At 40.4% G+C, this 17063-nt stretch overlaps 1 protein-coding gene across 10 annotated transcripts in view; it reads left to right on the forward strand.

Annotated features, from left to right (window-relative positions):
* Nucleotides 1-17063, forward strand: part of MARK3 (microtubule affinity regulating kinase 3) — a 110981-nt gene that overhangs the window by 19888 nt on the left and 74030 nt on the right. For 9 of the 10 annotated variants that reach the window (XM_012099079.5, XM_004018007.6, XM_012099084.5 and 6 more), the window contains exon 2: nucleotides 7072-7263. The exons of the other annotated variant lie outside the window; for it this stretch is intronic. In XM_012099079.5, the coding sequence (XP_011954469.1) occupies nucleotides 7072-7263 (192 nt within the window). The remainder of the gene's footprint in view (nucleotides 1-7071; nucleotides 7264-17063) is intronic. 10 annotated transcript variants of the gene reach the window in all.

Below are 17063 nucleotides of genomic sequence, written 5' to 3' on the forward strand. Positions count from 1 at the left end.
GTCTCCTCGTTTGTCCCCCACCCGCCTTCTCCCTCTGGTAACCATAGGTTTGTTTTCTACATGTGTATTTCTTTTTGGTAAATAGGTTCATTTTTACCATTTTTTTAAGATTCCACATACAGGTGATAACCCCTGGCACTTGTCATTCTGTTTGACCTGCTTGACTCGGTATGGCAGTCTCTAGGTCTGTCCATGCTGCTGCATATGGCATTGTTTCATTCCTCTTTTTTTTATGGCTGAGTAATACTGCGTTAAGGGGCTTCCCAGTTGGCGTGGTGCTAAAGAACCAACCTGCCAGTGCAGGAGACGCAAGAGACACAGGTTTGATGCCTGGGTTCCATAGGGTAGGAAATGGCAACCTGCTCCAGTATTCTTTGTTTCTCTGTATTTTATATTGGTGTATAGCTGATAACAACGCTGTGATAGTTTCCGGTGGACAGCCAAGGGACTCAGCGGTTAATATACATGTATCCATTCCCCCTCCAAACTCCCCTCCCATCCAAGCTGCCATCACATTGAGTCGAGTTCCCTGTGGTGCACAGTAAGTCCTTGTTGCTTACCCTTTTTTTTTTTTTTAAAATTAAGTGTCCACTTTTAAATGATGGGTGTATCTAAGAAGCCATAACAAGGAAAATTAGGAAATATTTGTAAGAATAAAAATGAGAAGATAATTTAGCAGAATTTGTTTCATGCAGCTGAAACTGCTTGATGTGGTTAAGTGCAACGAGGAGTGTTACATAAGGCGTGAAAACAAATAATGGACAGTAGCATAAAATTTTGTGAAATTTGAACAAAATCTGTACTTTAGTTAATATGGTATCATGTTAATTTCCTGTTTTGTTTCTTTTTAACAACATAGTATTTCTTTATATTCTCAGAATTGGATTAAAAGTTTTAAACCTCATTCAAGTTTTTTTTTTTTAAGCCACTAAGATAATAAACTTTCTAGACTTTTAGTTGTAACCGCTTCAGTATTCCTGCTTAGAAAATTCCATGGATAGAGGAGCCTGGCGGGCTACAGTCCATGGGGTTGCAAAGAGTCAGACAGATTGAGCGACTGAACACACACACACACTTCCGTTTTATGTATCTGTTTCGTTGATGGACGTTTAAGTGGCTTCTGTGCTGCAATGAACATTGGGGTTTTTGATGATGACCGTTCTGACTGGTGTGAGGTGATATCTCTCTGGTTTCTAGAGCTCTTCTACGTGTAGACACATTTTTAAAGAAGAACTAATATGTATAACGAAACGGAGTGCATTCCTCATTCACTCTTTTTATTGCTTCTTTCTTCTGTGTTGATACGGCACCTGGGACAATTTAGTAGTGCTTTGGCTAAAACTAACTCACTTATACCGTGGCTTAACCAAATAAGGGTTTATTTGTCTCACAAAACAACTAGACAGCCTCTAGTTTTGGTTCAGCAATTCAATATTGTTGGAGTTGGTGGTTTTTAAAAATATTTTTGTCTTTTCTCTCATGTTTGAGACCTGCAGCTACAGGGTAACTTACAGAGCTGTAGCTCTTGTGGTTGCATTCAAGGCAGCAGAAGGGAGGAAGAGGCCGTATTAGTTAGTGTACCTGTCTGCCTTTATGAGAAACAGAATTTTTCCAGGACCACCCAGTAGACTTTCACTAATGAGAACTGACCAGAACCAAGCCATGTACTACCTCCAGCTACAGGGGAGTTTGGGGAAACAAGAATCTCACTGGCCATGTCTCCTCCCCAGAGCCGCTTCTGGCTTCTGTTAGATAGGACGGGGGCACGTCCTACAGCATTGCTCCACTCCTTAACATTACCTAGCAGCTTAGATATCTGCATTAAACAGAAACTTTAGTTTGATAGTGAACACTTTATGAATTTGTTAATACTTATCTCTTTGCCTTAATTCTGCATAATTTTTAGTAGCACTGCCCATGTTCTAGTTTTCTTGGTGGATAAAGTGGTTCAGCTTAATTCTCTGAGAGAAAGATCTGGACTCTTTTACTCTTTAATAAAGATTAAATTAAACAGCTTTGAGTGCCCGTTGGGTTTTTAGTGCTTCCACAAAAAGTGACTACTATTAATGTCACTTTTTGTTGTCACCTTAGGGAGAAAAAAATTTATGGATAAATTGGCTAATAGTACAAGAATTTATTTGCTAAAACGCTAGGAAATTATTTCTTCTTTGGGGCTACTGATGGATGCATGGGGAGGATGGAAGCCAAGTAGAATCAAAATGCAGTTTAATTTGCTTCTGTTCTGAGAGAATTTTTTAGTTAAAAACCTTAGGTTTTAAAATTTAAGTTTATCAAACTAAATATTCTGAGTTTAACTCAATAGGAATTTAGCAAACATCAGCTATTTCAATCTGTTATATGAGTTTATACTCTTGTGGGAAAATACAGGTTTCTTTTGGGGTTTGTATTACTGTTATTTGCCTGAGGGTGTATTATGTAGGCTAGGTTATGCTGTGGCAACATACATGACCAGAATCTTAGTGGCTTAACATTGACTCCATGAAGCCTGATTTCCATTTCCAGGCCATTTGGTCCTGTGATCCTCACTCTTCGGACAGGATTCTAAATTCAGGAGAACAGAAGAACACAGGGCTTGAGTCAAGCACTGTCAATAAATACTTCAGCATGAAAATTACATATTCACTTTCACTCATATCTCATTGGCATTGGCCAGACTTGGGCAAATTACTGTGTGGAACCTCAAGTTGAGTGAGTTTCTCTAGGAAGTCTGAGTAATGTGGATAAGTGTCTATAACAAAGTAACAAGATAGAGACAGATACAAGCAAAGTACATTGGGAGTCCAAAGAAAAAGCAGTTCTGCTGGGATGCAGGAAGAGTTAAGAAAGATGGGGACAAATGACTCAAGCATACTGGAAAGAGTAGGATGTCCTTAGGTTTGAATGGAAGAAAGGGCACTCAGAGGGATGTTCACGCTAGAGAATAGTGGTGATGTAGTGGCCGAGGAGTAATGGCTTAGATCAGAGAGGACCTTGATTTCATTTAATGTTCGTGCAGCAGCAGTCCGTAGTGGGCACTGTTACAGTTTCTGGGAATATCTGATGATGAACAACAGACAGAAATCTCTGTTCTCTTATAGGGCACCTACTAGTGGATGCAGTGCTAAGGAGTTTGGGGGGCGGTTGTTCGTGGTTTTGTTTTGTTTTGTTTTGGCTTTGCTTCACGCAGCATGTGTGATCTTAGTTCTCTGAGCAGGGATGGTCTGGGCCCCCTGCCGTGGAAGCACAGTGTCTTAACCACTGGACTGCCTGAGAGGTCTCAGGAGTTACTTTTTTATTATAAATAGATTGTAGAGTAAGCAAAGGTATAAACTTCATGCCTATGAATTTTAAGGTTCTTCTAATATTTCTATTTTACATGTAGTAGAAGACGGTTGATTTGTGCAACAGTTAATATTTTGTCTACTTAACTGTGCCACACTCCAGAAAATTAATTTTCTATAAACTAATTAATACATGAAGGGTTGAATTTATGAACATATAAATTAAAAGTGTATGTTAAAAAAAAGTGTATGTTTGCATTTAAAAAGCTTTTATAACCAAAATTTTGAATAGTAGTTTAATAACTGTTTTCATTGCATAAATAGTAAAACCGCTAGCCATACAGCTCATGGTTACAGGGATTTTGTTTTATGTACTGCTCGTTTCTGACACTCAGAACAGTGCCCAGCTCATAATTATATAAAATTGATTATACATTATCATTCAATAAATATTTGAATAGAAGAAAGAAGTTTGGGAGATAAAAATTTCTTGTAATTTAACCATCTGAATGCTATGGTGATTAGTGTTTTGATATCATTTATTTTGTCATTCCAATATTTATTAGGGCTTCCCTGTGGCTCAGTTGCTAAAGAATCTGCCTGCAGTGCAGGAGACCCAGGTTTGATCCCTGGATCAGGAAGATACCCTGGAGAAGGAGATGGCAAACCTCTCTAGTATCCTTGCCTGGAAAATCCCATGGACAGAGGAGCCTGGTGGGCTGCTTTCCATGAAGTCACAAAGAGTTGGGCATGACTGAGCAACTAACACTTTTCACTTTCCAGTGTTTATTAAGTACCTGTTACATATGTCAACTACTGTTCTAAGATACAAGGAATAGTAAATTACTGTCCTTGTTTTTATGAAACTTATGTATAGTTTGGAAATAAGCATATATCAAACACGTTTACCAAAATTATTTTAAAACCGTACTTTGTTGCTGTTCGGACTGCAGCATGCCTGGCTTTCCTGACCTTCACTCTCTCCCAGAGTTTTCTTTAAACTCATGTCCATTGAGTTGGTGATGCCATCCAACCATCTCATCCTCTCCTGCCCCCTCCTTCTGCTGTCAATCTTTCCCAGAATCAGGGGCTTTTTTACCAGTGAGTTGGCTCTTCGCATCAGGTGGCCAAAGCATTGGAGCTTCAGCATCCAGTCCTTCCAGTGAATATTCAGGGTTGATTTCCTTCTAAAACATCCCAGCCCCATAGCTTTGACTAGATGGACCTTTGTCAGCAAAGTGATGTCTCTGCCTTTTAATATGGTGTCTAGATTTGTCATAGCTCTCCTTCCAGGAAGCAGACGTCTTTTAATTTCATGGCTGCGGTCACCATCTGCGGTGATTTTTGAAGCCCAGGGAGGAGAATCTGTTACTGCTTCCACTTTTTCCCCTTCTGTTTGCCATGAAGTGACTGGATGCTGTGATCTTTGTTTTTTGAATGTTGAGTTTTAAACCAGCTTTTTCATTCCTCTTTCACCCTCATAAAGAGGCTCTTTAGTTCCTCTTCTCTTTCTGCCATTAGAGTGATAGCATCTGCATATCTGAGGTGGTGGTGGTTTCTCCCTGCAATCTTGATTCCAACTTGTGATTCATCCAGCCTGGCATTTCGCATGATGTATTCTGCATATAAGTTAAAGAAGCAGGTGACAATATATAGCCTTGACATACTCCTTGTCGTATTCCTTTCCCAGCTTTGAACCAGGCAGTTGTTCTGTGTAAGGTTTTAAGTAGCTGTTGCTTCTTGATCTGCATACAGATAGCTTTCTCAGGAGGCAGGTAAGGTAGTCTAATATTCCCAGCTCTAAGAATTTTCCGCAGTTTATTGTGATCCACACAGTCAGAAGCTTTAGCCGAGTCACTGAAGCATAATAGGTGTTTTTCTGGGATTCTCTTGCTTTTTCTGTGATCCAGCAGATGCTGGCATTTGATCTCTGGTTCCTCTGCCTTTTCTAAATCCAGCTTGTACACCTGGAAGTTCTCGTTTTATGTACTGTTGAAGCCTAGCTTGAAGGGTTTTGAGCATTACCTTGCTAGCGTGTGAGGTGAGTGCAGTTGTACACAATGTGCATTCTTTGGCACTGCCCTTCTTGGGGATTGGAATGGAAACTGACCTTTTCCAGCCCTGTGGCCACTGCTGCGTTTTTCAAATTTGCCAACGTATTGAGTGCAGCACTTTAACAGCATCATCTTTGAGGCTCTTTCAGTAGCTCAGCTAGAATTCCATCACCTCCTCTAGCTTTGTTTGTCGTAATGCTCCTTAAGGCCCATTTAACTTCGCACTCCAGGATGTCTGGCTCTAGGTGAGTGATCACACCATCATGGTTATCCTGGTCATTAAGACCTTTTTTGTACAGTTCTGTGTATTCTCGCCACCTCTTCTAAGTCTCCTGCTTCCAGTAGGTCCTTGCCAGTCTCTCCTTTATTGTGCCCATCCTTGCATGAAATGTTCCCTTGATATCTCCAGTTTTCTTGAAGAGATCTCTAGTCTTTCCCATTCTATTGTTTCCCACTACGTCTTTGCATTGTTCGTTGAAGGCCTTATCTTTCCTTGCTATTCCTCGTTTGTAATGGGCTATTTTCCCAAAATTCTCGTTTGAAAATTAGAATCTTTTTGCTACAGGAATAAAGTTGTTTAGATTTGTAACCAGTTTTTAAAAGTCTTTTTAACTTAAAATGAAGAAACCTATCTCAAAACTTGGTACAGGAGCGACAGAGATTTACTTAGAGGAATATAAAAATGTAGATGGAAATTAACGTGGACATTCTGAAAAGGATATCTTTTGAGGAATTCAGAGATTGGTGGCACAAATTCTTAAGCTTTCACTGTAAAACACTAGTTTTTTTTTTTTTTTTTCCATTTTTCTTTGATAAGAATGTGTTACAAAGTGTAGTTTCTTACGTTTATCACCTAGAATCAAGCTTGTTTTTACCTACAGTTAGAGAGAGAACGTGAGAAACAAGGGACGTTTTCCTGGACAAAAACTTAGAGAGGAGAAAGGGATGGAGGTGCTTGACAGTGTCCTGAGAGGAGAGGAAGCAGTTAGCGCTCATGCGAGGCAGGCAGTGGGGTGTGGCAGCCTTTGGGCGCCGGTGGGGAGAGAGGGAGCGCTGGGCAGCTGGCGGCTCATGTATGCAGAGCTGTCCACGCCAGGCATGTGTAACTCGAGCACCTTTCTATTTAATGTGGTTAGAGGCGTTTATAATTTGTTTTACCTTTTTGGAGTATGTTGAGTACTGTATTCATCTGTTCAACAAATATTTATCAAGGGCTTTAGAGTCTGGCACACATTGTCTTAAACATCACTGTTAGCAGCATAGTTTAGAAAGAAGTTGGGAATCCATATTCTCTTTGGATTTCTCACTAGTGATTTGGTGGTGAATAAATCTCAAGGTATCCTCATCTGGTGAATGGTGATGTTACCTGTTCAACCTATATCAGAAGGTGTGTTAAGTATAATATGTGCTGGTATATTTAATAGCATGTGGGAAAGTTAGGTTCTTTATGACTGTAAGGCAGTCTTCTTTCTCCCATTTTATAGTATAGCCACATACAGAAAATAATCTCATCTATCTGAACACCCAGTTGAAGTTCAAGACTGGTATTTCTCTTCTCAGTATTTTATTTTCCTCATGAGTTTATATCACATGGGCAAGTCCCCATAAAGTGCCATATGTGTATTGGGATTAAAATTAAAGCAGTGATGTTTCGTTTCTTCAACTAGAGACTCTTAAACCCTGTCAACTGCTGTGGGTTCCTCATTTCCTATCCTTTGTTGTCTGTTTGATTGTAGCACATGTCACATGGAGATGGGCGGCAGGAAGTAACCTCTCGCTCTGGGCGCTCTGGAGCACGGTGTAGAAACTCTATAGCTTCCTGTGCAGATGAACAGCCTCACATTGGAAACTACAGGCTGTTAAAAACTATCGGCAAGGGGAATTTTGCAAAAGTGAAGTTGGCAAGACACATCCTTACAGGCAGAGAGGTAAGTAACAAATTATGCTTGATTTCTGTTAATACACTTTTCTGTTTATTTCCATGTGAGAGAAAGAGGAACACAATGTATATATTTGGACTTTCTGTAAGCTAATTAAACATTTTTTAAGAATAGGAAACTTATATATTAATATAAGTTATATATTAAAACTTATATATTAATTATCCTGGGAGTTCTTTCACTTTCTCATTTCTTTACCTGTTGTAAAGATCACATATTGAGTGTCTGAATGACCTTTGCCTTTATAAAGAGGAAGCGTTCTTTGTGGTGGTGGCTTTCACTTTACTTTACGGTGGCTCTTTTTACTGTGGGGGTAAGCGTGTGCCACCACAGTAAAAATGTTTAACCTCATTACAAGCTCATGGTACCTGCAAAAATCAAGTGTTGACTGTTTTTATAGATTTATCCTCAAGAAGCTTCTTCATCTCCCCAAACGTTTATCTCATAGCTTATGTTTGATAGGTTATTATGGAAAAAGGCACATACTTTCCTAATTTTTGTCATATTTGCTTTCTGCTTAACCACATTCCATGTTTACCAAAAACACTTCCATTAAAACTGCTCCTTAACTCCCTCCTCCCATTCTTTTTGTGCAGCACAGAACTGCTCTGGTGTGTTTGGTTTTTGGCTGTGCTGGGCCTTCATTGAGACACACGGGCCATTTGCTGGTGTGCAGGCTTTTCTCTAGTTGTGGCACACAGGCTGAGTCGCTCTGCGGCATGTGGGGTCTTGGTTTCCCAACCAGGGATCAAACTTGTGACCTCTACATTGAACAGTGAATTCTTTTTTTTTTTTTTATTTATTTTATTATTATTATTATTATTTTTAGTTTTTTATTTTCTAAATTTTAAAATCTTTAATTCTTACTTGCGTTCCCAAACATGAACCCCCCTCCCACCTCCCTCCCCATAACATCTCTCTGTGTCATCCCCATGCACCAGCCCCAAGCATGCTGCATCCTGCGTCAGACATAGACTGGCAATTCAATTCTTACATGATAGTATACATGTTAGACTGTCATTCTCCCAAATCATCCCACCCTCTCCCTCTCCCTCTGAGTCCAAAAGTCCGTTATACACATCTGTGTCTCTTTCCCTGTCTTGCATACAGGGTCGTCATTGCCATCTTCCTAAATTCCATATATATGTGTTAGTATACTGTATTGGTGTTTTTCTTTCTGGCTTACTTCACTCTGTATAATCGGCTCCAGCTTCATCCATCTCATCAGAACTGATTCAAATGAATTCTTTTTAACGGCTGAGTAATACTCCATTGTGTATATGTACCACAGCTTTCTTATCCATTCATCTGCTGATGGACATCTAGGTTGTTTCCATGTCCTGGCTATTATAAACAGTGCTGCGATGAACATTGGGGTACATGTGTCTCTTTCCATTCTGGTTTCCTCGGTGTGTATGCCCAGAAGTGGGGTTGCTGGGTCATAAGGTAGTTCTATTTGCAATTTTTTAAGGAATCTCCACACTTGAACAGTGAATTCTTAACCACTGGACCACCAGGAAAGTCCCTGTTCTGCTTCTTTTTTTTTTTTTTTTTACATAGTTTCTTGGATTTGGATCTTTATACCTGCTATTTCTTGCCTGAAATACACTTCATCCTTTTGTGTTGGAGTCACTTCTTGGGGAAAGTAGTGATTGACAGACTCCCTTTCCCCAGGCATGGCACTCATGTTAAAAATCACGATACTTTTTCCCTAGATAGCATTTTTACCATTACAGTTACATGAATAATATGTTTTACTATTATAATTACAATTATATTACAAATTGCTTATTTATCTATCTTTCCCCTCTAATCTATAGGGAAGACATCAGCACTTAACCATATTTGGCACATAGCAGATACTCGTTGTTTAGTCGATAAGTTGTGTCTGACTCTTTTTCGGCTCTGTGGACCGTAACGCCCAGGCTCCTCTGTCCTTGGGATTTTCCAGGTGGTAGATTTTCTGGAGTGGATTGCTTTTTCCTTCTCCAGGGAATCTTCCCAGACCAGGGATCGAACCTGCATCACCTGCATTGACAGATGGATTCTTTACCACTGAGCCACCAGGGAAGCCTTGTGAAGCACTTAGTAAATTTAAAAAAGCTTTATTTTGTATTCGGATATGGCCGACTAACATAGTGCTGTGGTGGTTTCAGGTGAACAGAGAGGGGCTCAGCCGCACATATCCATGCATCCGTTCTCCCCCGTACTTGATAAATATTTATTGAATGAACTTAATGTTACTTTTGAAGGAAACTGTAAAGAAATGATTCCCATGTAGTGGAGCCTCCTGAGATGTGTGCCAAGGCAGTGTTAAGATGTGCTGAGGCCTGCGGTCCACTATGCAAGGGCCTGCTGGAGCGGGACCCACCCTGGGTAACTTCCTCTGTGTTCTGGGACCTGAAGAAGGTTGTGCATCATTGGTCTATTCTAACTGGAGTCTTAAGTAAAGACTGTAACTAAAAATTTGCCTCTTCACGTTTCATCTCAATTTTAGTGGCAGTTCCCTGGTTAAGACTCCACAGAGATGCTGGGACTGCTTTTGGAATCAGTAAATAGCCTGAGTTAGTGGAGGTTTCTTTGCTGCCCGAGATCCAAACTTTTTGAAATAAGGAACAGAACCTCTCAGTTTATTTCCCCCAACCAGTTTCAGGTGGTTACTTGGCCAGTTTCCTTATACAGATGGGAGATGGTGGGTTAAAAGAGGAGTAAGACAGACAGACCCTCTCCCCTTTTACATAACTTATGTGTGCTGGAGTGAGACTTGCCATGTTTACATCTAGTGTGTTCTCTCCAGAAATGCTTGAATTTGACTAGATAGTGGCTAACTTAAAACACTTTTTTTTTTTTGGAGGTCTGAAAAAATTGATTTTACTTCCCCCCCCCATTGTAGGTCTTACCCAGAATCATGTAAAATATAAACATTATAGAAATTCATTATGTAGAAAATAAAATTCCTTAAACTTTCTCTCTTCTCAGAGGATCACTTTGAGCAGTTTGGTATACATTACCACAGTTTTTTTATATACACAGTAATTTTTGTTTATTTTAACAAGAAAGGACATAATGGTAGTTTTTCTTAGCAAGTACTCTATCACGCGTTTATCACATCTGAATTTTAGTGCTTCTAGATCTGACATACTCTGTTTAATGGGACGTTGCCTTCTAGTGTGTGGTGGTACCATAGTTTACCTATATTGATGGGCATTGGGTGGTTTCTGGTTTTTTTGCTATTGCAAACATCTGCGCTGAATGTCCTTAAACATAATGTTCTGTCCTTTATTAAGAGTGTTTCTGTAGGATGAATTCCTAGAAGTCTGGAAGTCCTGGTTCAGAGGGAATGTGAGACTGTAGTTTGTTGCTGTTCAGGTGATAAGTTGTGTCTGACTCTTTGTGACCCCACAGAGTGTAGCACACCAGGCTTCTCTGTCCTCCACTAACTCACAGAGTTTGCTCAAATTCATGTCCATTGAATTAGTGATGCTGTCTAACCATCTCATCCTCTGCCACCCCTTCTCCTTTTGCCTTCAGTCTTTGCCAGCATCAGGGTCTTTTCCAGTGAGTCAGCTCTTGGCATCAAGTGGCCAAAGTATTGAAGCTTCACCATCACCATCAGTCCTTCCAGTGAATATTCAGGGTTGATTTCCTTTAGGAGTGATTGATTTGATCTCCTTACAGTCCAAGGGACTCTCAAGAGTCTTCTCCAGCACCACAGTTCAAAAGCATCAATTCTTTGGCGCACAGCCTTTATGGTCCAGCTCTCACATCTGTACATGACTACTGAAAAAGTCATAGCTTTAACTATATGGACCTTTTGTTAGCAAAGTGATGTTTCTGCATTTTAATACTGTAATGCTGCTGTGTCGCTTCAGTTGTGTCCGACTCTGTGCGACCCCATAGACAGCCTCCCACGAGGCTCCCTCGTCCCTGGGATTCTCCAGGCAACAACACTGGAGTGGGTGCCATTTCCTTCTCCAATGCATGAAAGTGAAAAGTGAAAGTGAAGTCACTTAGTCGTGTCCGACTCTTCGCGACCCCATGGACTGCAGCCTACCAGGCTCCTCCGTCCATGGGATTTTCCAGGCAAGAGTACTAGGTACTGCTAAATTGGTTTTGAGAGAATGTTGTACTATTTTATTAGCCTACCAAAATGAATGAGAGTGCCTGTTTTTCTACACCCTTGCTAACACTATAGATAATTTTTTGTCTGTCGGATAAACCAAAAAATGATATTATTTTAAAAAGATTGCTTTTTTGATAGCTACTTAGATTGATGATATTTTCATATATTTGTGTCATTTGTATTTTCTTTTTAAAATAAGCTTCCTGTTTTATATCCCTTATCTGTGTTTCTTTTCTCTTTTACTCTTAGTGATTTAAACCTTTTATGTGTTTTTAGACATCGGTCTGATCTATCTGGGTTTCATGTCTTGGTGAGAACAGTTTACTTTTTTCCCAGACTGTAAAAATGATTCTGCTTTTTTCTTTAAATACTGCTGTGACTGGCATTTGAATGTTTAATTGACTTACTGTGTATTTTGGAGGATTAGTATGCGGTGTAGAGAACTTTCCCCCCCAGGTGCATTACTGCTTTCCCAGGATCACAGGAAAATTGGTTCTTTCTCCCGATTGTTAAATTCCCTTTGGTTTCTCTGATTTATACCCAGTCATGGTGTTTTTATTACTGCAGCTTTTGATTGTACATTTTTATTTTTTGAAATAGGGTAAAGTCCCCTGATGATGATTCTTATTTCTTAAGAATGTCATTCATCTTCATGCCATTTACTCTATCAGATGAGTTTTTATTTCATTCCACTTTTTTTTTGGTGGGGGGGCCATACCATGTGGCATAAGGGATCTTAGTTCCCCACCAGGGGTTGAATCTGCACCCTGCATTGGGAATGTGGTAGAGTCTTAACCAGTAGCCCACCAAAGAAGTCCCTGTATAGGTCTTTATGTGAGCATAAATTTTAATTTCTTTAGGATAATTAATCCAGGAGTGGGATTGCTGGGTCATATGGTAAAAAACTGAAGTTTTTTTAGACAGTTGATTTTATTACAGGTTTACTATAGTATATATTTTATTACAGGTTTATTATAATATTCCTAATAGATCAAAAGAAACCTAAAATCTATAGTCATTGTATTTTTATCACTTGGTACTGTTCTCCTGTCAGCCCATTGAAAACAAAAGTTTTTCCATCAGTATTCTCTTGCCCTTTTATGGGAATGTGATGTGTCTTTCCTATTGAGGTACTAAGACCTCTAAAGAAAACCCAGAGTGCTCCAAGAGGCGATTTTGGTAATTCAGAGACTTAATTCATTCAGTCAGTAGAAGATAAAGAGTTATTATATGGTATGTTAAGAGACATCAAACCAGTCAATACTAAAGGAAATCAGTCCTGAATATTCTTTGGAAAGACTGATGCTGAAGCTCCAATACTTTGGCCGCATACCTGATGCAAAGAGCTGACTTATTAGAAAAGACCCTGATGCTGGGAAAAGATTGAAGACAGGAGAAGGGGACTACAGAGAATGAGATGGTTGGATGGCATTGCCGACTCAATGGACATGAATTTGAGCAAGTCTGGGAGATAGTGAAGAACAGGGGAGCCTGGCGTACTGCAGTCCATGGGGTCTTTAGTTCCCTGACCAGGGGTTGAACCAGCGCCCCCCTGCAGTGAAAGTGTGGATTCCTAACCACTGGACTACCAGGGAATTCCTTGGAGTTCTATTTAATCAGAGATTGGAAGCCTTGAAAAGGGCCTTGATTTATATGATTTTTGATTGTGCCATCCGGCTTGTAGGATCTTAGTTCTGTGACCAGGGATTGAACCTGGGCCCTGGCAGTGAAAGTGCTGAGGCCTGACCACTGGACCACCGATGAGTTCTCAGGAGGCTTGATGTTTTTGTTTTGTTTTCTCTTTCTGTTTTGCTTTCTGGGAGATGTCTGTATCTTCCAGTGTTTCTCTTAAATGTGTGTGCGCTCCTGTGGGTGCCCTCCTCCCCCTAGTTCGTTCTCGTTCTCTGATTATTTGTCTTTCTAGTGTCCAGTCCTGATATCAGTGCTGTTTCTTCTGTTAACTCCCTGAGGATAGTAAAAAGCATGATTCTTTTTGTTGTTCTTGTTCCCTACTTGTTTCTCTTTTCGCTGGGATTCATTGTTGGTGTCTCTCTTAGAGACTTCATCTGGGATCTGGTCAGTCTTGGTTGTCTGTCTTAGGTGGAACCCTAAGAAGCTGTTCGGAAGCTGGGTTTGCATGCATAGAATATGTTTGACCACTTTCTTTTGGGAGTTGTCCAGTGCTTTTATTGGAGGATCCAGGATCTCTGCCATCTTGTCGCTGGGACCCTTCTGTTCTCTGGATTAAGAATCCTCTGTTCTGCTTGGGAGGCTCCATGGTCCCACCCCTCCTTAGTGGCAGTCTGACACTTAATCCTCCCCTTTCCCTCTCCATGCCTCACTCCTGCCCTCTCCTGGCTTGTTGACTCGGAGTCTAGAGCCTCTCTAACTTCTGGAATCGGTGGTCATTGGTTGGCTGAGGAGCAGCAGCGTTCTTTATGCAGACTTTTGACTTTGGAATTAGCCCAGCAGCTCCTGCCACCTGGAACCTCCAGGTCTGGAGCGCTTTCCAAGCCATGGTGGGAAACACATTGTTTCTGGTTACAGTGTTCCTCCACCCTCTCGCCTTCAGAAAGTTTCTGGCATATATTTCCCACTGTGGTCTTCTCGGCTTGTTACTGCGCTTTTGTGATTGTGAGCGTTTACTGTCACTCTGTGCCCTCTCTCCTACACTAGAGAAGAAACCAGAGAGGAGCGAGAGGAAAAAAGGTTTCAGGCTTGAACCTCATTTGTCCTCGGCCTCTGAGTACTCAATTAGTATTTGTTGTTGGTTGTAAGAATGGTAAAACCTCAGCTTTTCATCCTTGAATGTGCTAAACTTCTTGAGATTTTAGTTTACAACTTTTTGTGTGTGTCAAGACTGTGTTAACAGCTTTACGGAAAGTTTGGAGACCAGAAAGGAAAAAAATTCCCACAGTCAAAATATTCAGAATACCACTATTTTGGTATATCATATCCGATATATTTTTTCAACATACTTTTGGCCCTGATTTTGTATGATGGTTTTTTCCCTTCAGAATTTTATCCTTAAGTTTTCCCCAATGCTGCATAATCATAAATTGTAGGTTTCAGTGGTTATATGCAGTTTCGTTGATTTGAACAGTAGTTTTCAAATTTTTTTAATCTCACAGTTCCATTAAACTTTTTAAATTGAGGACTCAAAACAAGTTTTTGTTTATATGAGTTACATCTGTTGCTGTTTACTGTTTTAGAAGTTAGCACTAACAAACTTAAAATATATATTAATTTATTAAAAATAATAAACCTTTTACTTGTTAATAAAAATAACATATTTTTATGAAAAATGACTTATTTTCCAAAACAAATTACAAATAAGAATGACATTGTTTTAATTTTTTGCAATTCACTTTAGTATCTCATTTACTAGAAGGTAGCTGTATTTTAAGTCTGCTCTGCATTCAGACAATTTTGGTATGTGGTTATGGTTGAAGTCTGTGAAGAAAATCTGGCCCCACTCAGACAAGTAGTGAACAAAGAAAGGAAGACCTCATTATCTCTCAGGTGGTTCTGGGTATTGCCCTTTGCTGCTCTGTTAAAACTCAATAAGTAGTCGTTGCTGGGATTGGGGCAGTGATTAATAGAATGTTTCTTTAAAACAACTGTTGACACACAAAAAGAATATTTTGAACAGTTTGCTTTTATTGGAAATAATAGTAGCAGATTTGGAAGTAAGCAAGCAGAATGGTAAAAGATAGCGTTAGTAGTCTAATAACATATAACTAAAAAGACCACTTGACATGCCTCTTGAGAAACCTGCATGCGGGTCAGGAAGCAACAGTTAGAACTGGACATGGAACAACAGACTGGTTCCCAGTAGGAAAAGGAGTACGTCAAGGCTGTATATTGTCACCCTGTTTATTTAACTTCTATGCAGAGTACATCATGAGAAACGCTGGGCTGGAAGACGCACAAGCTGGCATCAAGATTGCCGGGAGAAATATCAATAACCTCAGATATGCAGATGACACCACCCTTACGGCAGAAAGTGAAGAGGAACTAAAAAGTCTCTTGATGAAAGTGAAAGAGGAGAGTGAAAAAGTTGGCTTAAAGCTCAACATTCAGAAAACGAAGATCATGGCATCCGATCCCATCACTTCATGGGAAATAGTTGGGGAAACAGTGGAAACAGTGTCAGACTTAATTTTGGGGGGCTCCAAAATCCCTGCAGATGGTGATTGCAGCCATGAAATTAAAAGACACTTACTCCTTGGAAGGAAAGTTATGACCAACCTAGATAGCGTATTGAAAAGCAGAGACATTACTTTGCCAACAAAGGTCCGTCTAGTCAAGGCTATGGTTATTCCAGTGGTCATGTATGGATGTGAGAGTTGGACTGTGAAGAAAGCTGAGCGCCAAAGAATTAATGCTTTTGAACTGTGGTGTTGGAGAAGACTCTTGAGAGTCCCTTGGACTGCAAGGAGATCCAACCAGTCCATCCTAAAGGAGACCAGTCCTGGGTATTCATTGGAAGGACTGATCCTGAGGCTGAAGCTCCAGTACTTTGGCCACCTCATGTGAAGAGTTGACTCATTGGAAAAGACCCTGATGCTGCGAGAGATTGGGGGCAGGAGGAGAAGGGGACAACAGAGGATGAGGTGGCTGGATGGCATCACCAACTCGATGGACATGAGTTTGAGTGAACTCCGGGAGTTGGTGATGGACAGGGAGGCCTGGTGTGCTGCAGTTCAGTGGGGTCACAAAGAGTTGGACACGACTGAGCGACTGAACTGAACTGAACTCAAGTGTCTTAGTCTTGAAAACATTTTCAAGAGTGGAGGAATCAGGAGCACACTGAGAGCTCTTTACATGCGGTGTGTGGAGTTGGTTGGCTTAGCTTCACGGTGGCTTGGGTGAACGTTGGCCTCTCACTTGGACCTTCATTTACACAGCTTTGAATTGTTTTCTCTGGTTTCCTGGATTGTATCCTTCCTTGAGCATACCCTCAGCTTGTGTGTGCCCTGCTGTGTGCCCCTCTGACTTGCCTCCCAGAAATTGTTTCGGGTCTCTTGTTTGCTGGTGCTGCCTCTCCCATTCTCTTTGCCATTTTTTAAAATCATTTTGTCTTTATTGTTTGATTGGACTGTCAGATGGGAGAAGAGAGAACGCACGTGACAAGTGCGCCATCTTTAACTGGGAGTACTCACTGTGGGTACAGAAGAGCTTTCTAATCAAGCGGGGGGCTCCGGCATTGCAGGTGGATTCTTTACCAACTGATCTATCAGGGAAGCCCTTTAGTTATTTTTATTCAAGTTAATTATCTATTACACAGTTTAAAGAATCAGTGCTTGTTTTTTTTTTAAGTGTTCCCTGGCCCCACCCCAATTTCCTAATCACTTTCAGCCTTTTAAACTGTTTTTGAGGTTTTATTCTTATTTTTCAATTTGAGGCATCATTAACTATTGACTTTTGAACTGTAGTTTTTTAACAGTCGTGTCTGACTCTGTGCGACCCCATAGATGGCAGCCCACCAGGCTCCTTGCACACATCAAGAAAAAAATATAAGTATTTGCAAAACCATGACCCAGAGCAAAAATACACCATGACTTGAACCCCAGAAGTCCTCCCTTCTACCTCCTCCTAATCATTTCACTTTCCTCCCCACGAGATAACCACTATAATGACTTGTAAAACACCACAGGTTATT

Source organism: Ovis aries, chromosome 18 (assembly GCF_016772045.2).
Source record: "Ovis aries strain OAR_USU_Benz2616 breed Rambouillet chromosome 18, ARS-UI_Ramb_v3.0, whole genome shotgun sequence".
Taxonomy (NCBI): domain Eukaryota; kingdom Metazoa; phylum Chordata; class Mammalia; order Artiodactyla; family Bovidae; genus Ovis; species Ovis aries.